Source organism: Equus przewalskii, chromosome 4 (genome assembly GCF_037783145.1).
Source record: "Equus przewalskii isolate Varuska chromosome 4, EquPr2, whole genome shotgun sequence".
In the NCBI taxonomy this organism is placed as follows: Eukaryota; Metazoa; Chordata; class Mammalia; order Perissodactyla; family Equidae; genus Equus; species Equus przewalskii.
Window position 1 is genome coordinate 88,253,639 of NC_091834.1, and position 27,443 is coordinate 88,281,081.

The following is a 27,443-nucleotide window of genomic DNA, read 5'->3' on the forward strand; positions in this document are numbered from 1 at the left end:
CTCCTTCCCTCTGCTCAAATAATTCATAAGGCTGGAAGCAATGTTTGATATTTACACAGCTCCAAATCTGAATACTCACTAATGCCTTTTAGCTGTTCCACAGACACTCCTGTTGTCTAGACCCCCGTCCCCCATCTTTGTTCTTAAACCTAAGACTAAGTGAAGAGCTCAGAGGCAGCACAGATTGAATCCCCACCGGCCCTCCCCATGACGATGCCACGTGATCTGTTAGGAAATCCGACTTTAAAAATCAGCCTCTTTTTTGGAGGATGATGCCATTCTCTAAAATGAAAGCAACGAGCACAGAAATGACTTGTGATTGCAAGTGATACACAAAGACATTTTTATTGCGCTGGGGAATAACTACTGCTTCTCTCGTTCGTTCACAGGAGTCTTCTTTACATCTCAAGATACAAATAATTCAACGTGCCAAGGAATCATTACAACTTTTTCCTTAAAAACTATGGGTCTTATTTCTTCTGGCATAGACCACGCTTCCCCCACCAGCTATCTCTGGTACCCTTGCAGCTTGCCTTATGTGATTAACATTGAGGACATTTGGCAGGATGGTCAGCGATTTAAGTAGGTAAAGTTCAGGGGAAGTGTCTCAGTATGACACTAAGAGACGGTGAACTCCAGACATCAGGCGATACAAACCAACGACACCCGCCACGGAGATGTAGGGGTCACCCCAGGCAGCCTACCTCAAACACGTTTAGGAATCTTTAATGCTGCCCTGATAGGCCTCTCCTTGCACTGAGCACCAATGATGTGAAGTGCTAAATATATAATGCTTTTTCCCCTACCATCAGGCAATCAGAGAGCAAAAAGCTGCAGACCCAAGCAATCCTAGATGTCTGTCCTCTATTCCTTCTCTGGCTTGGAATCTTAGGAATGTTTCCTCTTATCTGCTTTCTTGCCAACCAGCTGATGAAAAGTGAGAAGAGATATCAGGAACCATTAGAAGCTTTCTCAGAAACTTGAAGGAATAAGAGATCTTGGGAGCCATTCATTTATTCATGAGACGCAAGTCAGACACTGTGCTGGGGCTGGTAATACAGAACTAAGACATGATCCCGGGTCCCTCCCTTCTCTGCAGTGTCTCCTGTGAGGAAGCTGCTGGAAAGAGAGAACACATACAGTCTCCCACCCCAGCTTGGGATGTACTGAACATATCCCAATACTTATGGCTAGTTCTTTTACTTACAAATATTGTTTATACTCATTTTCAGATGTCACGCCAATCAGTAATAATAGATTTTTTCTATATTGACAGTTCTTTTCAGCCTAAGAGTGAACTGCCACAGGTAAGTTCCACTCACATTTTTTAGGATAAAGCTATTGAGACTAAGATGCTCTGTTTATCTAATAAGGGCACAATTACTCATAATTTCATTTACTCCAAGCCAAAGAGAAACAAATTACAACAAACGTAGGCTCCTGATTTCAGATCTTGATGATGCGGTTCTTTTCGATGTGTAATTGTCTATCTGCTCAGGTCTTTGCGACATTTTCCAATATGTTGGATGGCCCACCGAGGAGTATGCCCACCAGCCCAGAGCTAACTCATTGGTTTAGAATTATTCCTGACCTCGTGCTTCCCACTCCCCCTCACCATAGGCATTTGGTACTGTTGAGTGAAGTTGGCTAGAGGTAAGGTAAAAAGAGCAAAATAAGAAAACTATTGCTTTCCAAATATACAAGGGACCAGTGGTAAAGATTCTTAGTCCCACTTTGAGCTGTAACAGAATATATAAATATTTTTACATCAATCCATCATGTTCATACTCATCTACACATATATTTACATACTCTGCCAGATATTCTCATCCTTATAGACACACACTCCTAATATCAATGTTTAAAACAATGTATAATAAAATACATGCTACACAGGTAAAAATATCCTGTAAAAATCCACAAAAATATCCAGAGCCCCAAAGAATAGAGGCATAAACAGATACAAGATTATCGGTGTCGCAAGGAGAAAACTACAGGAGTGAAGGGAGGCTGCAGTGAAGACAGTGCAGGGCGGGGTTAGGAAGTGAAAAAATAGGGCAGAAGGGAGGAAACATGCCTAGGAAATGACCACAAGACATTAGAATCCTTTAACAATGTCAGATGATCTTCCCAGAATAGAAGAGGTTTGCTGGGAGTGGCACAGATCAACTCCACTTTCATGGCTTATCTTCACTTGTCCCACTGACCAAATTAAAGTACGGTAGCATTCCATTTTGGATAACTGGGCAGGAAGAAGGGAAAAAAAACTATTTGGATTGGGTCTAAATACTTTAGAGCTTGACAGAAACTTGTCAAGTGCATTAATGGTTGTTTTAGCTAGATGAAAAAGAAAATAAAGGATCAAAAATAAATTACTAATAAAAAATGAAAAAGCTAGCACTTATAATGTGACAAAAGAATTGTGATAAAGTATATGTAGAAATGAAATTAATACAATTCAAATATCCACTGTTTTCTCCTGTTACCTTATCAATGACACTGGTCAAGCTGGGCACAAGGGGCACACACACGCGCGCACACACACTACATTTTGTGGCTAGTGTCATCTGGTATTCGATCTTTGCTCTAAGGGTAGAGTTTGGATGTCTTAAACATCAATCTCTTTTGTAAACAAACTATATCTTCTCTCTCTGGGGCACAAAGTTACATGGTCTTGATCCAGAGAAAAAGGAGAGGCATTTAATAGACATTTCTCCTCCAGTTATGTATGAGTCTAATCCTGACAAAAGGGTTTATTTGCCCCTTTAATAAAGGTTGAAATCAGTTTCAACCTGGATCAAAAAACCAGTTATTCAAGGGGAATAAATGGTTAAAAAAAGTAGTTGAAAAAAGTATTAACTATTATCCATTAGACATATTTACTTATATCCTACCACTAGAGAGAAGAATCAATTCCCAGGGCATATAAGACATTCTGTTCTCACAGGGGTTCATTTCATTGTATGAGTGCCCTACTCTGTCCATACATAACCTCTTGTTAGTAAGACCAGCAGAGGCGTTCAGACTTAGAGGAACACACACTCTCTAAAACCAGAATCTGAAATCTAATGGACCAAGAAAATGCTGACTGTGTACATCGACATATTTCAATTACTAAAAATTCTAATATTTCCCATCAACATAAAAAGAGTGATAACTATGTTATGTAAGGCTCTATCCTATTAAGAATTATCCTGTGAAGACCTCAGATATGTAGCAATCAAACAGCCCGTAGGGACAGATTCTTCTATTAAGCCATAAGAAAAGTAGCTTTTGTTGTTTTTGTTTTTAAGGGGGTATTTAACACACGTTATTTCTAGCACCATCAGTCTGAGGAGCTCCACATACTTCACAGAAAGTACCTTTTGATTCCGTGAATGGGTTCACACCTAATTCAGCATCTTTTAGGGTAGACCCTTACGGGCACTGGAAAGCTGTCAACATCCAGAACAACAAATTGGTCTAAAAACCCTGTGACTTAGATGGAGAAATAGTACCGCCCCCCAAAAACCAAACCGGGGACCTGGAAGCCATGGCTCGATTTAAGATGGCAATCTGCACCCAGCACAAAGAGAAAGGCCTTTGTCTGTGTGCAAAGAGAGAGTGGCTGTTAATTAACTGCCTACCAAACAGCAGGTACTTGTGTGACGTTAACAAAGGCCCAGAGCTGAGTGAAAAGAGAGGAAAGAGAAACCTGATTTTCATGCTCTTCTCCAGAATGATCACACACAAATGACACGAGAGCACACACACCTACACACACTACACTGACATCGGTCCTCTTTCTCAAAAGTATCCCATGGGAGAAAAACCAGACCTTTGAAATGATGAGCAAAAGGGGGGCATGTTTCTATGAATAATAAAACACATACAACCCCCTACCCCCACAAATACCCATTCAAGAATAGTAAGAAACCTATAGGAAAAAAAGAAAAACTTCCCATTTTAGTTGTGATTTGACTTGATTGCTACACCACACTCACACCCACTGTACCTATTACTCCCCTCATTAGCCTGGCTGGTCATGAATCTATCAGAGCTGCCACTCGGAGCTGAATCTCCTTGGTTAAGAAGCCGAAGACTTAACCTCCCGACCTGGAGCCAGCCCTGCGAGTGCCCGGCTGGGTCCAAGGGGGAAGGTGTGGCTCTCTGGGGACCCACCAGGGCCAGCTTCTCCGGGGCCATCCTGGCGTCATCAGCTCAGCTCTAGGCTCAGAGGCTTCATGTAGAAGACGGAGGGAAAAAGTCTCTCTTTCCCAATTCACACACAGCCTTTGCTCCTTATTAACACTGCATAGAGATATGCTGCAGGTTTGTTCTAAGCACAGGGAACAGCAGATGTGAAAGCATATGACTTTTGCATAGGAAAAGAAAAAAGCAAAATGTGGGAAAGAGTTCCCACCAGTCTTGCTCCAGTGTCACCAGGGCTCGGCTCACAGAGACCACTGCTTCTTTCCGAACAAGCTGGAGAAAGTCCAACCCCAACATCACCGGTGTCTCAGTTCACCTGGCCACTCAGTCGTTCCTGACGATGACGCCTGGAGCGTCCAACTGACTGCGAAGCGCTGCTGTGGAGTGGAAAGCTGACAGGACAAAGGGACAAGGTCACAGGAAGATAATGACTGCTACGGCAGAGAATCATCAGAACAGCAACAAAAGGGCTAATCTTTTCCGAGACCACGGATATAAAACTAGCAGTGCTGGGAGCTCAGAATTCAACAAACAAGTGCAGTATTGAATAGTTCGGTAAACAAGACAGACATAACAAGTGAACAGGCTGCTCAGCAGTAGAGACTTCTTTTTTCTCTTTCAGGGTTGAGTTTCTATTGGGAGTCCACCAATGTTGGTCTGTAGAGCTATGAGAAATCTGAGAAGTCCCCTCCTCCTGAGGTTTCTCTAGTACCTGGCTGGTTCAACACTGGGGGGTAAGTCAGCATTAATAGGAGAGAAATGGTGGCCAGACCCTCGCTCACGACAATGACACTCGTCTCTCTATTCCAGGGAGACCTCAGTTCTTCTTGTCCTCCTTCTGAGGCTGGCTTTTTGTGGTCCCTAGGTTGTTCCACACCTCTGTGTACATCAGGGTCCCAATGAAGACAAACAAGGTGCCCAGCCAGTGCCACAGAGTGAAAGGGTTCTGGAAGTACAGGATGGAAAAGATGAGGCTCACAAACTTGCGTAGAGTCACGACGAGAGTGACGGTGAGGGAGGCGCATTCTGTGGTGAGGATGAAGACACCCCGGATGCACACGTACCTGTGGGGGGCGTTAAGGAGGTTTCCTGTAGACTACAGAGAGATCAGTGGGGAGCACCTTCTGACATGGCTCTTGGCTTAAATGTTCATATTCTGAGAACCAGAAAACATGAGGGTCGGCTACAGCTGCTCTGAGACTCCTGCTTGGTAGAATATCCTACAGAATTCCTGTCCTGCCATTCCATTTGTGGATCCCAACTCGAAACTGCCTGAAGACCTCCCATTAGTCTTATTCTAGATTCTTCCCACAGTCTACAGTGAAGGTCACCTCCCAAGTAATGACAGAGGGTCACACTCTCAGTAAGGGAGATCACCCCATCTTTATTTGAGCTGGTCCCCAGCCCTTCCATCCTCTCCTTTGCAAAGAAACTGTAGGGCAAATCTATGAGGTGACTTCAGAAGAATGAGGTCCAATCTGTTTCATTGTTTCAAACATTTGATAATTTTTATAAAGGATTTAAGGTTGTTCAAAAGAACCCACTTAAAAAAATTGTTTTAATTAATTTGAAATTTCTTTCAGAAATTTGTGGCAGCTTGTGAAATATGCTAGGATACTGGAAAACTCCAGGTAGAAATCACAGAACGTTCATGTCATAGACTGATCCTTAATTCTCCACTGACTTCCACACCTCCACCCAGAGCCTTTCCCGCATGGTGCCCTGGGACTCGCGGCACACCTCCACCCAGAGCCTTTCCTGCATGGTGCCCTGGGACTCGCGGCCTCCTGCACCACTAGCAGCTCTTTTGCCCTCCACAAAGGAGCTCACTGGATGGGCCTCTCTGTCTTCTGCTTACGGCAGAAGAGATCAAGGCGAAAACAAAACTCTGTTACTGCACTGTTAGCAGAAAAGAACAGACGTCCCTATGCCAGAGTAACACAGAGAAGACCACACGGCAGAGGAGTAGAAAGGATACTGAGTGAAGACATTCATGAGGAGGTAGAACCACATGATGGGCACTGTCACACCAACGACTGGAACTTGATAGAGTTCTGCAAAGATTAAGAGGGGGACAGTTACATCACTTTTGACAACCAAAGTTTTCATCTTTTTGAATGAAGCAATACAGACTGAACATAATAGAGATGGCAACTTTACTTCCTTTGCAAACAGATTTGGACCATACACCACTTCACTTACCTTGATTCCAGGCTACATCAGTCTTAAGAGTCATTACAGTGATTTCTTAAAACAAATTATAATTTGTTTTAATTTTAAAATAAACTTTTAACCATTCACCTGAATACGACCCTACTTTACAAAGAAAGACGGTAAAGCACAAAAAAATTCAAAATGATATGGTTTTAACTGACAACACAAGAAGAAAGAACCAGCAACTAAATGCCATTTGGAAATATGTCCAATCCTACTTGTAATCAAAGAATTCTAAATTAAATAGGATTGTACTATTTTATATCTATCAAATTAGCAATAAAAAATGTATAAATATCCTAATCTGGCAAGGTGGTAGTGGAACTGGCAGCCATTCAGTTGGTGGGAGTATAAATTGTGGTGTTTTTTTAAAAAATTAATTTCACAATACTTATTAAGAGGCTATAAAAATATTGATACCCTGCTTAGGAATATAATCCTAGACAATACAAAAGAAGAAAAAAGTCCTGCATTCATTGCAGTACTATTTATAATTAGGAAAACTCTGAATCAATCTAAATGCCCACTGATGGAGCAATGGCTATGTAAGCCAAGGTCCTTGAACTACATGAGGCATTATACATTCGATAAAAAAGATCATAAAGATGATACATAGCCTCGTTAAAAAACTCAGAAGAAAATGAAAAAAGCAAGTACAAAATTATATCTAACAAGGATTACAACTAGGTGAGAATACAACATCTGGAAGGAAACTGGTAAAATGAAATTAGCTAATGTGTAGGGTCATGGAATTATAACTTTTCTTCCTTTAAATACATTTTTATGTTAGTTTTACAAAATGAAAGCTTGCACAGTAAATATTTGGGAGGAAATAAAATATTCAAGATCAGCGAGAATAAGGACATAGTAATCTTCAAAGGGTCAGTTTTTTAATATTGCTAAATTGTTTTGGGAGTTTGAATTATATAGCATAACTTAGAAAATTCTAACAAAGCGATGCTGAAATCTAGTTAGTAAACGAACATTAATTTTCTTTTGCAAAAAAATAGAAAGCTATATACATAAATAATTTATTATAACTGTATGTCTGGACTGGTGGGGAATCCCAATAATCTGGTATTCTCTTGTCTTTGAAAGACTCAGCAAGTATTGAAATGAAGAAAGTTAACTAATGCTATTACTGTTTAATAACTTTAGAGCATCACTGTATTAATTTGCTGAGAAAAGAGACAATCAGTATGACTTAAAATATTTAGATGGATATTCAGGTCCCTTAGAAAATTCAAGAATAACAGGTTCATCTGAGACACTTGACTTCAAGACAAGCAAGAGGGGGAAAAAAAAATGTATATTTAACATACAGATGAGTCTGAAGAAGTTGAAGGCAGATTCTAAAAAAATGTTATATTACTATCGAGCCCCCCGCAACTTTTAGAAGCAGCTTTCTAATAACGAAATCAAAATCAAAATCAATTCCAGGGGATTTGATTATGTGTTTATTTCAATAGCCCTTTGCTACTAGGGGCTCTCAGAGACCTTAAAAATCGCTGTGTCAAAGATCAGCTATATGTCAATTATATCTCAATTAAAAAAATCAGAAATGATTAATTCAGAGCCTTAACAAGTTTCTTACATACTACCTTCATCACACATTTGTTGGTGGGCAAATGGGAGAGGCGACATTGCAAACAACAGTTTACAACAGTTACAACTCGGTAACTCATGTTCAGATAGGAAACTAACGTTCACTTAGCACCCACCGTCCTTCTACAGAATACACTTTCCATTTTAGGGATGAGCGACGTAAAGCCTTAATTTTAAAAAGTTTATTTGTACCTTGTGTGTTCATTTGTCTGTATAACACACTAGGCCTTTTAGTAGATAGTTAGATTACATATGTAATTTCTTTCAAGTTAACTGGCAATTTATAGCTAATTTCTTAAATAGCCACTTTAAAAAGTAAAAACTAACTTACACTGTATACATTTGACTTAATTTTACATATTTCTGCCGCCTGTCTACCCTGTAAGTTGTTTGAAGCCCTGTCATTAGTTTTGCGTCCCTTCGCTCCAAGGCTGCTTGGACTGGATCTACGAGCAGGTCTGCCTTTCTCAGCAGAAAAGGAGGAACAGGAAGAGAGAGAGCTGGACTGCTGCCCAACTTCTCATGGCTCCAGTCTCTGCAGGGAGTTATTACTATTTGTTTGCATTCTCAAAACATCAAACATTCCACATTCAAATGCAAACACAGAAGTTCCAAAGCAAAATAGAAAATCTGAAGATACTCTCTTACTTCATTTGCAAATAATTGAGAAGCGCCTGTAAAAGCTTTTGTTGCTGCAACTACAGATTAATGGGGCACTCTATTCCTGGAAGGGGGAAGACGGGGATGGATGAGCTGGATAAGGTTAGGAAAATGGCAGTGGTCAAGTCAAGAGCCCAACTGAGACTCTGCCTCAGAAACTGTCAGTAATGCTTCTGGATAACCCCAAACTCACCAGACTTATTGAACAGAACTGCATGGTCATAAATATCAGAAGCCAAGAAGATGAAACCAGGAAGTGGAAGGGCGTGCTATGGGAAGAAATAGTTCACATAAATTTAAATGCAAAAACATTACAGAATAATACAATGATTAAAAGTTTTACAAGTTGTTTGACAAGCAGTATCAAGAAAAGCAAGCTAGACTTCTTAATGTATCCAGTGCTTCTGACCACTTGACATTGTATGGCATGACATTAACCACAAAGTTACAGTCCTTGCCCTTATGGAGTCTGCTGGTCATCACATATAAAACAAAAAAACGGAGCCAGCATCCTTTCCTCAACAAAAGGGAATGAGAAATTTAAACACAGTCACTTTGCCCAAAGGATTTGCTATGTTTTACTATTTTTAAGGATGGGTCAGCAAATATAATGGATTTAAAAATGACATACAATGTGAAGGCAGATTTCAGGGAGTTTAGGAGACTAATGAGAAAAAAGATTGGAGGACCATACAAGGTCAGGGAAAAAGAAACGAAGACAAGAATAAAAAGAGGTTGAAGAGGAAGGGGAAACATGAGGTAAGCAAAGGCTGGTGAGCCTGACGACAACTTCCCACCATCACCACAATACTGTTCAGGAATCACAGCTAACAGTTCCTGAACAGTTAACTGTGTGCCAGCTACTATGTTAAAAGGAAGACGTGAACCAGACAAAATGCTCCTTTATTTCTTAAATCCCCAGTCACATACTCTAGCTCCAATGAAATATCTCAAATTGCTCATCTGCAACTTTAGTACAAAAAGCGGGCAGTGAAGGAATCCCTGAGGTCACTGACGCTGGAGGCAATTACATCACCCTGACCCTGACCCCGAGGGGCTGTGCCTTGGGGGTTCTCTCAACAGGAAAGAGGGAGCAGGAGGAGAAAAGTGAGAGGAGGTGGCTCTAGGTCAGCAGTTTAACACAAAGAAGCAGAAGCCTGTATGATTCACTCATTAAACTCTCCATCCAATGAACAAAGCCCGACGAGGCAAGACACCTCTCACCCCAACCCCCCAACTCTCTCAACGACTTCCTGCACATATGCCCCTGGGCCTGCTGTTTTTGGAACTTATCTTCCTTTTCCAGGTTTAAATATTGGTTTTAACTTGATTTCATCTGTAGGAACATTAGGGGTGAAGGTTCCCTGTCTCTTGGGGTTGCTCCTGGTTAGCAGACTCGTTTTCTTCACATTGACTGATCACGACGATCTCATGTAGAGAACCGTGGCTCAGAAGACACATTAGTAGCCCATTAAAAGTAGTCTGTGGGGCCCAAAGCAGCTTACCAGATAATACACTGATCCTTCAACTAATCAAAAAGATGGAATATTATGTTTGAAATAACATATTATAATAACATATTTTCATATTCCTCAGGTTTAAGAAATTGCTTACATTATAAAACAAAGCCTCCTTGGAGTGTTTCCCAAATTGTTTGTATAGAGTCTCCTGGAAAATACCCATCCTCGCTGACATCAGAAGAGCAAAAGTGAGTGCGCCAATACCTGAAAGATGAACGTCGGGTTACAAGAGGCCTGCATGTGCTCATTTCAGATGTTTTCTTAAAAGAACATTTATTCATTAAGTTCTACAAATATCACAAACTAATTGTAGAACATGTACAAAATTGTAAAAAGAAATAAAAATCAACCACGATACTACAATCTGGTCCTTAATAGTTTGCTACATTTTTTTTTCTTTAAAGATTGGCACCTGAGCTAATGTCTGTTGCCAATCTTTTTCTTTTTTTCTTTCCTCTTCTTATTCCCAAAGCCCCCCAGTACATAATTGTATATTCTAGTTGCAGGTCCTTCTAGTTGTGCTATGTGGGACGCCGCCTTAGCATGGCCTGATAAGTGGCGCTAGATCTGCGCCCAGGATCTGAACTGGCGACGCCCTGGGCCACCAAAGCGGAGCACACAAACTTAACCACTTGGCCATGGGGCCGGCTCCTTTCTCTATACGTTTATGTATATATTTTATGCTAAGATGGTTTCATAATGAATATACACTTTTATATCTTCTTTCTCCATGATCTTTTTCCTGGATTTTCCTTCAAGTCACTCACTAAAATTTTTTTTTTTCAAAGGTATAATTTAATGGCTGCATATTATTCTATCATGTGGATGTACCATACTTAAATGTCTTATAATATGAGAATAGTTACATTACTTCCAACTATTTCATTATTAAAATCAATGTTCATTCTTATACACACATCTTTAAACAAAATGTTGATTATTTCCCTCAGATAAACTCTCATAAGGGAATTACTGAGTCAAAGGTTGTAGACATTTTAAAAACTCAATACATAGAGTTTTTTCCAGAAAGGTTGTGTCAATTTATACCATAAACAGTTTATATGAAAATGATTGTCTTATTGCACCTCAGCAGCAATGAGAATAATCATTTATTATCTTGCCAATATAATAGACCAAAAATCAAAAGGGACCGCATTTTGGTTTCAATTTGCATTTCTTGGATTACTAGACTAATGAGGCTGAACATAAAATTATTGAGCATTAATTTTTTCCCCCATGCATTGTATGTTCATATCCTTTGCAAATTTTTATTTGATATTCTTCTGATAGTCCATAAAGATCCTTCTATGTTAAGAATAACAACCTAAAGGGATAAAGTTGCAGAGCCAAGAAGCAAGAATACAGTTCTTTCATTGCTCCTTCTCTTTCACTTGGTTAGTCGCAATCTATTATCACTATCACTGAATGCACCTGGAAAGAGTTTCACCTCCGTTTCACACACCGAGAAGGCAAAGCTCTACAGCAGTTGTCTAATTAACTCCACGAAGAGATACTTATACTTTAAAAAACTCCCCAGGAGATTCTGATGATCAGTCGGGGTTGGGAACACTGCCATATGGAACAGCTAAGTCATGAAGAAAATAAATTTAAGATTTAGAAATGGGACCTTTGGAAATTTTAAAGAGTCAACTGCTGCAATGTGCCCTTCTTTTGTAGAAGCTTCTACTCAGCAAACAGATCATGAAGAATGGATGACACTCTCGGCACTGCTCCCAGAGAGTGAGATGGACAAGCAGTCAGGTACTTTTCTTTCTCTACCAGTGGCGACCAAGAAAAACGTGGATGCATGCTGTAGAACACATTTCCATGAACGTGGACATTTTTTTTCATTTCTGGAACACGAAGTTTCAGAGATATATGATCCCAGGTGCCTCTCTCTTCCATGGTATAATTTGTTTAGCTGAAGCTTCTTGCCAAGAAACATGTCCCTTAGGAAGAAACTCAGCAAACAGAACTGCAGAGGCAATTAACTTTATTGTAATTACTGTACTTGCCTAGTAACCACCATGCAAAGGCCTGGAATCCGTCATTCTCACTCGAGCTGGACTGGGAAGTCTGGGAAATAAGAAAAAATACTAGGTACAGAGACCGGAACTACAGGCAAGGTGCCCAGATACAAGGGAAATATTTATGTTACCCATTTCCCTCCACTAGTCTCTTTCAGAGATTTGAATCCCTGTATTACACAAGCATTTAAATTTACTGCGTCATTAATAAATACCTGGGTCTCCAGGCCCTCATGGCAAGTACTGAATATAAACGATTTGTGAATCGATCCTTACCACCTGCTTTGCTGACATGAAAGTGCAAATAAATATCCCCACAGACACCAGGGCAATGGAGGTATATTTGAATATACTGTATCTGCAAAAATAAGAACAAGAACACCTTAGGAAAGCACAGATACGAATTTCCACATGTTCACAGTCAGATGGCGCATCAGAGTACAAACCACCAAAACAGGATCGAGGGGTCGCTTCCCAGCAGAGTCCAAGTAAGTCTGTGCGTGGAAGAATCAGGATGCTGACTGGTTTCTAAACAACGCCTGTCATGGTGTTGTTTAAAATAGTTTGTTTCCAATAGTTTGTGGACAAACAGACTGTTTCATCAGAAAACAAACACAAAAACAGACACAGACCAGACATGACATTCCATTCCACTCTCAGAAATCCAAACGAAAGCCTGACAGAGACCTTAACTGGCACCTGCTGCTTTTTCTGTCCTCAGGGCGCCCACGCCTGAGTGTGAGGAGACACACCACACAAGAGGAAGAATGGAGTATCAGGGACAAGTAGCAGCATTCAATACTCAGGAAATAACTCAACCGTCCAATTTCAGGGAGTGTATTTTTTTAACGTCTCTGAATGACTTAAATGTTGTTTTTAAATGTTGTCATAACTGGATAAAGGGAGGAACATTAAAAACTAACAGGACTATTGGCAATAATAACAGTGGCACTTCAAATTAACTAAAATAGTATCATTAACATCCCTCTCCAAGATAAAGCAAAAGGCCTCAGGAAAGAATTAGGAGAAATTAAACTTACAAGATGAACCATCCGAGATTTTCTACTCAGATACTGTTTAGTTCTGGTCACAGCACCCCATAAAAGGCCCAGGGAACTGGCTAAGCAGCAGAGCAAGGGGCCAAGACCCCAAGCTAGAGAAGAGGGGCGGGTGAGGAAACAGGCTGCTGGAGGCAGATATGAAAATAACGGAAAATCAAGACGGACAGGTTTATAACTCAGGCCTAAAAAATAACGAAGGGCGTGGGTCAGGTAAATATAGACCTGGCCTCCAAATCCTGGAATGAGGAGCACACTATGAACTTGAGGCGCTCTCAAGTTCAATAACTCAAGATAAATAAAAGGAGTTAGTAGGTTACTAATTCACGGGACTGGATAGTTACCTTAGGGAAATTCCTGCTCTCTGGGTGATCTACACTGAAGAGAGGCAAAAAGGCTTACAGAGACTCAAGATGACAGACAGGTAAGTTCTTCAGGGAAACTGAGATGTCTGAGAAACACTCCTGACATTTTGGGCACTATCAGTGGAATACATTCCTTTAATAGGTTCTTTTGTATCCCTGCTTTGAGCTAAGTCAAAGGTTGGAAAGACCACAGGTCTGTCCCAAGATGAATTCTGCGCTACCTAGAAGCACAATGGGTACTTCCAATGTAACGAACCTGACAATATATACATATGCTTAAATGCAGAGAGCCTAGCAAAGAAATCAACTACAATCCTCCTTATCTGGGGAATACATAAGCCTCAGGAGAGAAAGAGTTCCTGATAAGGAACCTGGTAAAACAGGACAATTGTCCTTTTTATGACACAGCCTTTATTATTTAAACTCTGGGTTCTTACCCTCTGAATTGACGGTTACTTTCCAAGCTGGTATAGAGAGTTCTAATGCTGGGGGTGGATATTGAATACAGTGAAAAGTTGGCATTAACTTGTATAATTTTAGTCTTAATAGTAAGGGTGAACTTCCCCTGAGGAATGTTCCAGACTGTTTGTGCTGTTTCTCCCCACTGCCCCTCTCCCTGGGAGTGAGGGGTGAGGCTCAGAATCAAGATGGGAGACAAATAATTTTTCATGACTATTCTTTAGTTCATTTTGTAGTATTTGAATGACAGCACTGTCCCACAGAACTTCTGTGAAGCTGGAAATGTTCCATATCTGGGTTCTCCAGTATGATGACCACTAGCCACATGTGGCTACTGAGCACTTAAAATGTGACTAGTGAGAGTGAAAAACTAAATATTTCATTGTATTTAATTTTCAATAACAAATTTAAATGTAAATAGTCACATGTAGCTAGTGGTGACCATATGGGACAGTGTAGTTTCAGATCAATTGGCTTCATAGGAGAGTATGGTACTAAAGATTCAAGGATGACAAGAACTAATTAGTTCTACAGAGAGAAAATGTGGCTCCAAAGCCACAGGTGGGGCCTTTTACCTGATCCGGTGCCTCAGAAAGGTACGTCATTGTCACAGAGAGAACTAAGAAACAAGGGTGATGGCCAAGAGCAAACGTATCACCACTACGAGAAGAGGAATCCAGATGGCTAGCTTATGGCTGGGGCTCAGGATATCCTTCCGATACATAAAATATAAAAGAGCATTCTTTACCTTTTCTTCAAAATGATAATTCCTAGAATCATGTTGGCAATCAGAGAACCCTGTAAAAGGAGACAACAGAGAGTTTTAGTGTACTACGGAAAGACAATAACATAATTCCAGATGGACATGGGCAAGGGGGACAAACACCTGATGAATAATTAGCAAGGTTCAGGTGTTCTTATGATGGCAAAAAGTATAAACCAGAAAAATCTATCATGTAAAACAAGGAAACCTTTGAAAGATGGTAATGAGAACAAAAATGATCAATTCTCAATAACTGGTCATAGCTGAAGCTAGGGCTAACAGGAATAAATTAAAGACTTATTTTTGTCAAATTTTTTAGTATCTAATTTACGAGTTTTTAATAAGCTTCTCCTCACCCCCAGCCTTAATGAAAGAAGTCATGCAGGGGTCTCCCTCCTCTCTGGAAAGGTGTCGCTCAAGCAGCAAAAGTTTATTGAAAGTCTGTTATGTGCTCGATACTTTGCAGGTGACCTTAGTAATTAGAATTAGCTCTAGCAAGTCCCTTTAGGAATAGCACATTCGAGCTCACAAAAATCTCAGAGCACAGAGAAATGCTCTAATTCCGATCGTCACCCATCCTGCATTCTGCTGCAGGTCTCACCACATCCCCCTCGAGGTCTCTCCTGCTCTTCAGGCAACACTCTGTTCTTATTTACATCCACACTCAACACAGCTCTCCCACCACACAAGATGCAAAGAAGAAAACCTCGCTGCTCTGGGAGAAGCCTACCTCCATCAAGAACTTCCATTTATTTAATGATCTTAAGTCTCTGCTTTAAAAAAAAAAAAACAGAAAGAGAAGTATCTGTTTCATGTACTAGAAGCAAATGTAATTTTATGGAAGAAAGAAACAAAAAGTAAGAGATGATAATTCAGCTAAATAACACTGACAGCAAGTCTAAATACAAAATCAACCAGATGAAGGAAATTAAAGGTAAAATCTGTTTCCCAGGGAAATTTTAACTTTCTTTTTATTCATCACCCATAAGACTTCAGATAAATAAAAGTAAACTGTTTACTTTTACATTTCTCTCTCTTCGCCTTACTTCTCAGATGAAAGCCAGCCTCTGTTCCCTCATCCATGAGACCTCTTCTTAGACCCTAGTCTTTACTACAATCCACCCACTTGGCTGTATCTTCCAGAGTAACATAGGCGTGTGAGCCGGCAGCACTTACAGATCGAAATATCATATGCAGGGGCATGGCGATGTTGAGATTCAGCGCATAGTTGTTCACCACGCTGACCGTGAAGAACATGGTTACCATCACAGCGTAGTACCTGAAATGCAGGCAGCACAGCTCAGCACACAGAATCTATTACTTCAAGAAAAATCAAGTATAGAAGGAAATAGATATTTTTATTTTAAAAAGTATTTTGCTTATTTCCGCTGTAGTAAAAGATTGTATTACTATTATAGTGTGAAGTCAAATACATGTAAAGTGAAGTCAAGCACATATGAAAATACTTCGCAAAGCCAGACTAACTTGGAAGAAGCTTGAATCATAGAATATGTTTCAAGAAACACTATTTAAACATTTTTCAAATGTACTATTTTGATATTTTTCAAGCAACTGAAAACTAGGCTATAAAAAATGTTACCCGATAGACATCAATAGGTTTTTAAAAGTAAGTGGATAATTTTTATTATTGTATCAGTTCTTTGTATATAATTTTCACATACCTCTAAAGAACTTGAAAATGGTTAAAATATTTCCTCAATACAACACATGTTTATACTACTAATTTTCACTTTTTCTAAAGAAAAGATTTGCTAAGTTAAGGGTTACTTTCAGCCTAGCAACTGTTAAAATTGTCTCACATTCTGAACCAGTGGCCTCCAAATTAAGGAGGACATCGTTTGACTGGTATAGACTTCTATTTAAAATCAGGCCCCTTGGTTTTGGAGCATTTATAGGTCTTTAAATAATAAAAAAACAAAAACTAAAAACAAATCCTGTAACCCTAATAACTTAGAAAGATGAAGAGATAAATAGGAATGAACACTTATAAACAAATAAATGAATAAAATAAATAATTTTACATTTGTATGCCCCCATTTTGCTCTGGAAAATAAAGATGCTTTTCACATGTATCAGGTCAAACCATATAAAATTATATATTTTCTGTAGGTCAAAAAGGGTTGAATCAGCAATTTCATATGATTCAACCTAATACATTCAAAAAGAGAAAAAACAATATTTGAAATACATGAATAAAGAATGCAGGGCAAAGGTAAATAGGTGGTTCCATATCCTTCTGGAAATGTTGATCTTTGAGCACAGATCCCCACCCTTTTTCATCTTTGCACATCTGAAGGATGTGACAGCATGAGTCTCAATTATTTTCCCTGATAAGAACCTATTTTTCATTGCTGGTTAGGTGTGGAGCTATATGCTTTAATATGTTGTAGGCAGCCACACCATGGCTAAGTTAACACAGTCTGGAAAGTTTGAGAAGCTTTACAATGAATACAGAACACAGTGTTACACACATGCAAAGTTACTGGCAATAGCTATTTCACAGCTTCTATGTAATACACTACTCGTGACTTCACAAGGTTTCTTGCCAAATTTTCTTAGTCCTGTCTTGAAAAGATGCCATTTGGAAATAAAGAGAGTTCATCAGGTCTTTCAGGATAATTAATTCCAACGATTCCACATTGCTGCCTACACAGTGCTGCCTAGAAATTGCTCATGGGGATGAATGACATGAGCAAGATTTTGATTATGGTTTCACAGATAGAAAATAAAACAGCCAGCACAAATGGGACACAGACGGGAACATGGCTGTTAGGGCAAGGTCATGGGGAGCCTCAAAGGGCAGGGAGCTTTGGCTTCACTCTGAACCTAATGGTGACTGGAGTGCTTATGAGAGAGGGTGCCAGCATACAACGGTAGGAAGCTGAAACGGAGGGATGAAGAGGTGATGGGCTGGTGTTCCGTCTGCTAGGGTACCATTATGAAAGTTATGGTGAGAGTAACTATGTCCCTGAACTATGCTAGTGGCAGCCAGAATGGAAAGAGATAGTAGAGGGAGGAGGGAAAGGGTCGGAGGAATCAAAAAACGCTAGTCTTGGGAGCAGAAGTTTTATGCAGATACTAAAGCCAATGAAAAACAAACAAAAAAAAGTATTCAGAATATTCAGCATCGCAATGGGAAATTTAAAAATACAATATTAATAACAAAACTCAGCCAGACTTTCTATAGCAGGTTACTCAGGAATGCTGCAAAATAATACCAACAAGGAGGAGAATTAACCAGTCCTTGGATACACTGGCACCAGAAGGTCCCTCTCAAAGGGACTGAGTGACCCTATCCTACTAAATACAATTGGATGGATTACACTTTTATTTCAAGTCTCTCACAGCAAGAATGCTGAGTTTTCAATACGTTGTTTATTATAAGAACAGCTCTGTTTTCTATTTGGCCCCGTGAGTACAGTTATGCAAATCTGGACCAATGGACAGACGCATGGAATCAATAGTTTTGCCTTAGCTTGTCATTCATTTTCTTTTAATTGAGGTGAAATTCACATAGCATAAAATCAACCACTTTAAAGTGAACAGTTCCGTGGTATTTAGCACATTCACACTGTTGTGTAACCACCTCTATTTATTTCCAAAAGCCATTTGTTTCTAAAAACGAACAATGACACCACTCTTAGCATACGTGATAACTTTATCAACATGAGGATAGCATACATAACTATTTAAAAATTTTGTGGTCACAGTAGGCCTTTAAGTGACCATATACGATGCACACAGACACACGGACACACACACACACACACACACACACACACATTCACATGTATACACTGTTGTCTCCATCATAGTTATTTTAAGTGTTGTAGCAGGAATTTTATTCTTAAAACAGGTTCCCTGGAGTTTCACAACATATTAAATTCAGAAAATGAATTATTATTCTACTGATATCTTTGATACAAATCTTATAAAAGCATGTGTCATATTCCTTTTATGTAGGTACCAGAAAAGCTCTTAACTTTTTTAAAAAACAAAAGCTAAAAGAGGCTTCAATGGGCCCTACCTTATTGGGATAGCTGGCCGCTTCCTTCCCAGATCAGCTTCAAAGAGGAAGCCTTCCACAGCGATAAATAAAAATTGCGCAAATGTCACAATGTTCCCGCATCCTGGATGCTTCCTGTATAGTGAATAACAACAAAAAAAGTCACAAAAAACTGAGATAAAGGACACTAAGCCTTGTTATATGGATAGTTCAGAATAACAGGGAAGATTTCCATTACCCACTTTCCTTCTTTATCTCAGTTTTCATACCCCAGACCACACTCATTTAGCAATATATCTCACAAAGAATGTCAGGCTTTCTCATGTCACTCTTGCCTCGGTGTAGCAGGCCATGAGGAAGAATCACTGTGATGTGCTCGTTCCTGGAAATACGACACAACTTTGCTAGTAAACTGTAGGAAGCTGGTCACAGGTTCTCGTTGGGGTCCTCACTTAACCAAGAGAGCTTTAGTCAGGATCCTAGTCAGCTTAGGCAGCAAAGCCCAAGGACAGAAATATCCTCAGGTTTCCTAGAATGTCTAGATATTCTCCCGACCAGGAATCTCCGAGACTGCTGTCAATCAAAGACACGTACCCACGTTGATGACAGGGACATTACCTTAGATAGCATCCCCACCAGGGGCAACAATTGGCTTGTGGGGTGGGGTGAGGGGAATTTTAACTCTTTCTGTAAGTATAAAGCACAGATATACACACACTATATACACCAGCATACAGTATATGTGTGGGGTGATTAGGGAAAAAAACGTCTAAGCAGTGTTTCGGGGCTGGGGAGGAGCAGAAATGAAGAAAAGATTGAGAAATGCCACTATAATCTACTATTCCCCACAACCCTTAACACAGTGTTTTGAATACATTAGACACTCAACAAATGTTCCTGGAATTCAATCAAACCTCTTCAGTGATCTACGTAAGAGTTGGGGAGTCTTCCACAGTGACTATTAGGAACAAATTTAGAAGGTGGAAAATTCCTTTGACATCCTTCAAGTTACTTAAAATGTTTGTGGAGGATGGCCTGGTGGCACAGTGGTTAAGTTTGCGTGCTCCACTTTGGTGGCCCGGGGTTCACAGGTTCAGATCCCGGCTGTGGACCTGCACACCACTCATCAAGCCATGCTGTGGTGGTGTCCCGCATACAAAATAGAGGAAGATTGGCACAAATGCTAGCTCAGCGACAATCTTCCTCAAGCGAAAAAAGAAAGATAGGCAACAGATGTTAGCTCAGGGCCAATCTTCCTCACACAAACAAAAAAATGTTTGTGGTTTTCTAAAGCTTGTCCTCTATTGGGCTCTGCTCAATCACTGGAAGAAGTACAAAGTCAGCAGTTGTCTTTGTTTTCCTGAAGCTTCCAGATTTCCCATATTACCAATACTCACCAGCCTTCATATTCTGTATTTTCATCTTATCCAGAGACATTTACCTGAAGCCAGTGATTAGAGGGAGTTAACTGTATTATCATATATTAACATAATGCTATTTATTAAAAACAACACCATTCTCTATTGGTGGTACTAATATTAAAAAGCAGTGCCATGATAGACAAATTCTTAAACACATCCATCAGGCATAAAAATAGACAACTCCAGGCATAAGCCATCCTCATCCCGAGCTATGCTTACCATCTGAAGCAGGACTGTCGCTACCATTCCTGCCTGTGAAGGTCTCCTTGAGAACTACTGCTTTATACGCAATTCAACCATTTCTTTTACCACTTCTAACGTTCAAGGGCCAGGGCTAAACATTGCAGGAATCCATAAACAATTGTGTAAAACATCTATCTCATTCAAGGAGCTAATTAAAACCATTAGCCTAAATATGAGGGACAGGAGGAAGAACTTGAGCTCTAGAAAGTTCCAAGCGCAGTGCTTTTCAACACTGGCTGCGCTTTAAAAACCCATCCACCCGAGGAGCTCATCCTCCCAGTTCTGATAGGGTTGGTCTGGGGTGGGGCCCTGGAATCTGTACTTTTGAAAGCTTCCCAGTTGATTCTAAGGAGCAGCTGGAGTTGAGAGGCACTAGCGCAGGTCTGGGGAAAGGGGAGGTATGTGAAGAAGATGAGCGGGTCATTCTCACGTGGCCGTCACAGGGTTGAGAACCACTGTGCTCCACTGTTGTTAAACGTGCACAGGGACATGCAGGATCCAGCTCTGTCACTCACCCTGTGACAGTGGAAGTTAATTACCCTATCTATAGTTTTCTTACTCTTAAAATGGGAACAGTGTTGGTGTCTATCTCATTGGTTTATGGCAGAGTAAACGTGCCAGTCCTAGAAAAGCACTTAGCATAGTGCCTGCCACACAGGGAAAAAGGCAAAGACTAGAACCACAAGGATGAGCAGGATTTAGAACCTTACGTCCTGAAAGGTCGTCAGTCTAAGTATAGTAACCTTTTTAAAGACATATGGTCCAATTTTTCTCACCTATAAAATGAAAGCGCTATATTTTTAACCTTGTAGTGAGGATTCAATGAGAAAATATACGTCAAGTGCCAACCATGAGACTTAGCCAAAAAGGGACACATTCAGTTTCCTTGCTTTCCCTTCCATTTTTACCCAAAGCTTAGGCCAACTCAGTTAAAGAACAATTATCAAGGACATATTATGTGTAAAGTTAGGTGCTAGCTGTGAGGGAGCGCCCAGTGTGAAGGAGCCCTGATCCCTGGCTTTAAGGAAACGACAATAGGATGAGGGAGCCAAATAGACTATGAGACAGTGAGAACCCAGCGCCATACAGGGATGGTCAGAGGACCAGCCATGTCTCATGCAGCTCCGTGCCCCGCTCTCTGGGCACAGTCTGGACTTCACTCAAGCTACAGAATGAACGCGGAGGTGCCTCACTTTTAGCAAATATGATCTAGAATATTAGGATTGTACGAAAGATAAAAAGAAACAACTTATTTCAAAAAATGACTGGCTTTATAAGTGTATTCTCCATAGGATTTTTTAAAAGGAATCATAATAATTTTTAATTTTATCTTTATTTTATGGAGGTAGGTATTATTATGCCCATTTCATCGCTAAAGACACTGAGGGCCACATGGCATTGAGTTGGGTAAGTCTCCCAGGGCCACATGGCAAATAAATGGTGTTTGTGACCCCCTTATTATTGTTATTATTTTTATAATTCAGTGGTTTTTAGTATATTTAGAGTTGTGCAGCCACCACCATTATTTACTTTTAGGACAGTTCCAAAAGAAATCTCATACCCATAGGAGTCATTCCTATTTCCCCTCCCCCCTCCCTTGACAACCCTAACCTACTTCGTTTCCTACTCCATTTCCATAGGAATTTTAAATCTCCCTAATGAACTCACATAATTCAATTAAAAAAAAATCAACTTATAGAGCTTTTTAGGAAGACGTTGTATGGCTACCAATGAAACTATTTATTTTAACTGGAATAATTCGTTTTAAAACTTCAGAGTAAAAACTTGAATCCTTTTCCCTAAATCCCTTGTTTTCTTGAACTTTATTTCTCTTAATAATCATTAACTGCAGTTTCTCTTACTTTTAATCCTCTTCGGCAGGAATCCAAAGTTTTACCTTTAAAAAAACCAACTTCGAAGAGAAAGAATTGGGCAGACTTTATCCCTCTTGTATTTCTTATTCTGGATTTAGGAAACTTCCTCATTGGATTCAACATTATGTACTGGATTGAAAAATAAAATGGGGATAAAGAAAATGTTTCAGATTGCTTTCCTGCCAGAAGACATGCAACCCCTCGCCTAGTTAGTTAGCTGGCATGGGTGTACTTTGTTTCCAAGGTGGAAGGTAAGGTCTTTCAAAAGGGAGATCAAGGACTCATTCATTACGTTGCACCTACTGCATGGTACTTTATATTTTATTATGGGTCCCAATTTTAGGTATAAAAATCTGAAAGAAAAACCTAAATTTGTTTTCCAGTTTGGGGAAAGTGGCTAAAAATGTTTGCTTCACCCTGCAAGTCACAATAGCATTTCCTTTTATATTTAGTGTTCTTCTTGCCACTTATTGGGGCACCTAATGGTTCCAAGGAAGCCATACAAGAAGCACAGTTCCTGCTCTATAAAAATTTATGAGCTTTCCACTGTGGTGTCCCAAGATAACGTCACAAATTATGAGAAGGCTAAATCTACAAAGAACCTTAAAGACCATCTGGTCCAAGCAGCGCTTATTTTATTGATGTGTAACATGAGAAGTCATGAGTTGTCCAAGCAAATCAGGAAAAAGCTGCTATTCGGTCTGGTGTACCATTCAGGAAATTAGTAAATGTACCCCTCACCACTTTATGAAAACCTATTGCTATATGCAAAATCCAGATTTATAAAAAGATAAATAAGGAGTGATGATTTATTCACTTATTACTCAGTGTTCTAAATAGAAGCTGCTATCATGCATGGAAACATTCTGTAAAGTTAGATTTATCCACAACTTTTCAGGAACAGCTCATAAAACAAGATATATTTGTATGAAACCAAAGTTGTCAGAGAGAAGGGGAAGCAGAGGCTTCGAGCATGCACCTCATTTAATCCTCCAAACGCTATGAGGCTGGTAGAGCCCTCACCTCGCTTTTACAGCTGAGAGAACAGACACAGGAGGTCAAGTAATTTAGCTAAGGGCTCACAACTAGTAAAGAGGGCCTTCAGTTGCCAGCATATTCTGAAATCATACAGGCTTTGGCAAGATTTAATTTAATGGCATAGTCAACGTGAATATTACACTATTATTCTCTGACCTTCATTTCCATGGCTGGCCTGATTTTATCACTTTTTTATATTTTTAAATCAATTTCCAAAGTGACCATCCTTTGAAGTGTACTAGCTTACAGCCAGATACATTCTTTTCCTCATCTTCGTTTTGTGTGTGTGTGAAGAAGATTGTCCCTGAGTTAGCATCTGTCCCAATCTTCCTCTGTTTTGTATGTGAGTTGCCGCAACAGCATGGCTTGAAAGGCAGTGTAGGTCTGCACCCGGGATGCGGGCCTGCAAACCCAGGGCCACTGAAGCAGAGTGGGTGAACTTAACCACTAGGCCACCAGGCTGGTCCATTTTTTTTCATTTTCCTATTTCTCACCATCTATTTCCAAGAAGACAAATAACAGATCTTTATCAATGCTTTCTGCATAATAAAATTCAAGCTCTGTAACTGCAAAAATTAACGCCACATGGAGTTTACCTTAAGTAAACTGGTTGCTTCAGAATGACTTAATCAATGGTATCCTTGATTAAATACATTTCTAGTAGGCACCACATGGGGAATTGGGTGGCCAAAACCTATGGGCTGCTCAAGTTCAAAAATTATCAGGAGGTTGAAAAAGATACTGGACTAAAAGTTCAGATATCCTGGATTCCAGTTCTGCCTCTGCCACTTACAAGTAAGTAGTAAAAGACCTTCTAACTTCTTGGGACCTGTTTCACTTTCAGTAAAACAGAGACTTTAACTCTTGACCTATCTTGTACACAAGATTGTTCTGATGGTCAATAATAATTTCTGATGGAAATAATGTGTAGATTCAGAAACATGGCATTAGATAGCACCATAATATTTTACAGCAGAGGAAAAAGGAGGTCCACAGAGGCTAAGGGACTTGAAAAAAGTCACACAGCCAGTGGACGACAGAGCCAAGACTAAAATTCATATCTTTAAGATATTTAGTCCTGAGCCTTTTCCAGTCCACCTGTTGACTTTCCTGTAACAGCTTCTATGCACTGAACTTTGCACATTACTCAACATTACTTGCATGCCACCTCAATAAAGCTAACCCAGTTTCCCTTTGGGAATGTGTCACAGTCATTCTTAATTTATAAAGTTACATCTCAAAATGCAAGCTTCCCAATGTAAAGACTATAACATCTTAAAGCTGGAAATGGTCTCTGGGGTCAATTGGGTGGATCTTCTGTATAAACAAGAATCTACTACATCACTGAGAGGTGTGTTTGGGCAAAGCACTCACGATCGTCTCTAAAGCCAATAAAACAAATGCTTTGCGGGCCACTTTAATACAGATGAAAACTTTCTTTGCAGCGTGTACAAAATCAGACTGCTTTATAAGTCAGGAAGCTTTGCTTAAGTCAAACATGAGGCATTGACGGTATTGAGAAAAGAGCTGGAGGAACTTTTCTGCCTCGAGTTCCCTGCCGACCTTGGACCAGTCATGTGAAAAACTCTCCTGTGAAAAATAGGTGACGACAGCAGCACCCCAAGCCTTCCGGTGAGAGGTATGCTGTGAAAGTGTTGGACGGGAGAGCGGAGGGTGCGCAAGACGACGACGTAGCCAGGTCAGCAGGGTCCCGGGCTGCCCCGAGCCGACGGGGGCTCAAACCGTCCCACCCCCGCCCCGCGCCGCGGCTGGGGGCGCATCCGGGGTTCGGCGAGCGGGGGCGCCTCTCCTCCGACTTCCTCGGCGCAGCCCCGGGAGCCAGGGGGCGGTCCGCGGGCGTCACTCACCGGGCCAGGAGCTCTAGGAAGATCACGTTACTGCAGCAGCCTGCGAACACCAGGCCCACCGCGATGGCCGGGCGCATGGCCGGTGCAGGGGAAGGGGAGCGAGCGCGTAGAGGAAGCGCCCGCCTAGACCGCTACCCCAGGAAGCCGGGCTGCTGCACAGAACATCGCCACTGTCCTGGGGCGCTGCTCTCTCCTCGGGCCGCCGCGATTTCCCCTTCCCCGGCGGCCGCCACCAACGCTGCCGGCTGAAGGGTGTAGCTCGCAGTCAGCTCGGGCCCCATTCATCCGAGGGGGCGTCCCACTCCGGGCCAGACTACACATCCCAGGATGCCGCGCGCCCTTACGTCAGGCTGTCACGTGTCCCGCGTCTGCCGGGTAGCTCCACGGGAAAACAGAGTGGGGCAGGATGCCCGTCATGCCTCTCGCGATGGGAGGCCGCGGGGCTTGCTGGGAAGTGAAGTTCGGACTCTGTCAATGTCGTTTCTTGCGGAGCCGCTAAGAGCTCAGAAAGAGATTCGTCCACCACTGTCACAAGCTCATAGCTGGCGGCACTGCAAATTCAGACCTGTGATTGTTCGTTGGAGATGTTCCGGCTTCTGAAATAATCCTCCTGAATAGAGTGAAAGTAGGAATTCCTGTGAAATTACTTTTCTACCTCTTGAAAAGAATATTGGACTCAGGAAATTCTGGGATTGAATCTCGGCTCAGCTAGTAATCAGCTCGGCTATCTCAAGCAACTTCTTTGAGCCTCTGTCTCATCACTAGGTAAAGATGGGAACAGTAATGCCTATCTTTCCTGGTCGTTGCGAGGGTTGAAAGCTGTGATCACCTGGGGATCGTGTTAAAATGCAGATTCTAATTGACTAGACCTGCGTTGTGGCCTGAGATCTCTATATCCTGTCGATCTGCCTCTAGAATCTGTAGATTAGTATCTCTGGTTCCAGCCTCTCCTTTCCATTCCCATTGACATTCGCTTATCCCCCTATAAAGGCCTCCTAACATTTCTTCGTCCCTTCAGCTTCTGCCTTCTTCAGCCCACCCTCCAGTCTGTCTCCAGACTATGTTTCCAAAAACAAACTCAAACTCTTTATGTCACACTGCTATTCCAAGATGTCTATTCTAATTATCTAGTACTGTGTAACAAACCACCCACAATGTAGTGACTCAAAATATAATGTAGAGCAAAAGTGTTTTTCTCCCTCTCACAGTTCTGTATTTTGACCATGTTCAACACACAGCTAGTCTGCTCTCCATTGGGGCTTCTCATGCATTGTGGTCAGATGTCAGCTGAAGCTGGAGTCGTCTGAAGGCTTGACTGGGCTGATGAACTGCTCTCTCCACGTGGTCTCTCTTATGCTGTGCTTCCTCACAATATGGTGGACTCAGGATAGTGGAACTTCTTACGTGATGACTGACTTTCCCTAGAACAAGTGTTCCAAGAAATCAAGGCATAAGCTGCAACGGTCTCAGAAGTCATACAGTGTCACTTGCACCGAATTCTGTTGGTTCCATAGGGCCAATCGAGATTCCTTGTGGGAGGGGACAAACAAAGGCATCAGTTGTGTTTGTATGGGAGGGATGTCTTTGAAGACTAGCTCTTGGCTTCTCGTGTAAAATTCACGCTCAGTAGAAGGCATGCAAACACGTCACAATCAAGCCTTAGTTGACTGTGGTGAACTAAGTATACTGTAGTTTACTCTGCAGTTTCATCTCCTGCCATCCTTTCCAGTGCAACCTGGACTCCGGCCACATTAAACACTCTCTGTTCTCTGAGTGCACAGTGACTTTCAAAATTCACATCTGTGCACATGCTGTTCTGCCTGCTCGGAATACCCATTTCTCTTTGGCCAACTTCTACTCATCCTTTTATGGCAATGGGGGACAGTGGGGTGAGTAGGCATTTCTGCATTGTGCAGGGGAAGGTCCCCTGCTCAGACATCACCTTTCTGTGTGTAGCTTTTCTCTAGACCGTGCCCCTTTGTGGACAGGAACCAATATAACTAATTCATTTCTAGATCCTTAGCATCGTATACAGTGACTGGTACATAATATGTGCATATATTTTTTGTTGAATGAATGAGCTTGACTTCATCAAATAAATCACACCTCA

At 41.0% G+C, this 27,443-nt stretch overlaps 1 protein-coding gene across 1 annotated transcript; it reads right to left on the reverse strand.

Annotated features, from left to right (window-relative positions):
- Positions 1–319: 319 nt before the first annotated feature.
- On the reverse strand, positions 320–27,443 carry SLC35B4 (solute carrier family 35 member B4). The gene is made up of 10 exons (XM_070616611.1): positions 25,334–27,443; positions 18,911–19,024; positions 16,039–16,141; positions 14,848–14,897; positions 12,494–12,575; positions 12,206–12,266; positions 10,285–10,394; positions 8,864–8,939; positions 6,170–6,245; positions 320–5,255 (listed from the first exon to the last, which is right to left on the reverse strand). The coding sequence occupies exons 1-10, from the start codon at positions 25,408–25,410 to the stop codon at positions 5,009–5,011; spliced, it is 996 nt and encodes a 331-aa protein (XP_070472712.1). The 5' UTR covers positions 25,411–27,443; the 3' UTR covers positions 320–5,008.

Excerpts from the sequence above, each read along its gene's own strand:
- SLC35B4 (XM_070616611.1), bottom strand. The coding sequence starts at position 25,410 with ATGCGCCCGGCCATCGCGGTGGGCCTGGTGTTCGCAGGCTGCTGCAGT. Across the intron at positions 19,025-25,333 it reads TTCCTAGAGCTCCTGGCCCG|GAAGCATCCAGGATGCGGGA; the intron begins GTGAGTGACGCC and ends TTCACTATACAG. Across the intron at positions 16,142-18,910 it reads CGGCCAGCTATCCCAATAAG|GTACTACGCTGTGATGGTAA; the intron begins GTAGGGCCCATT and ends CCTGCATTTCAG.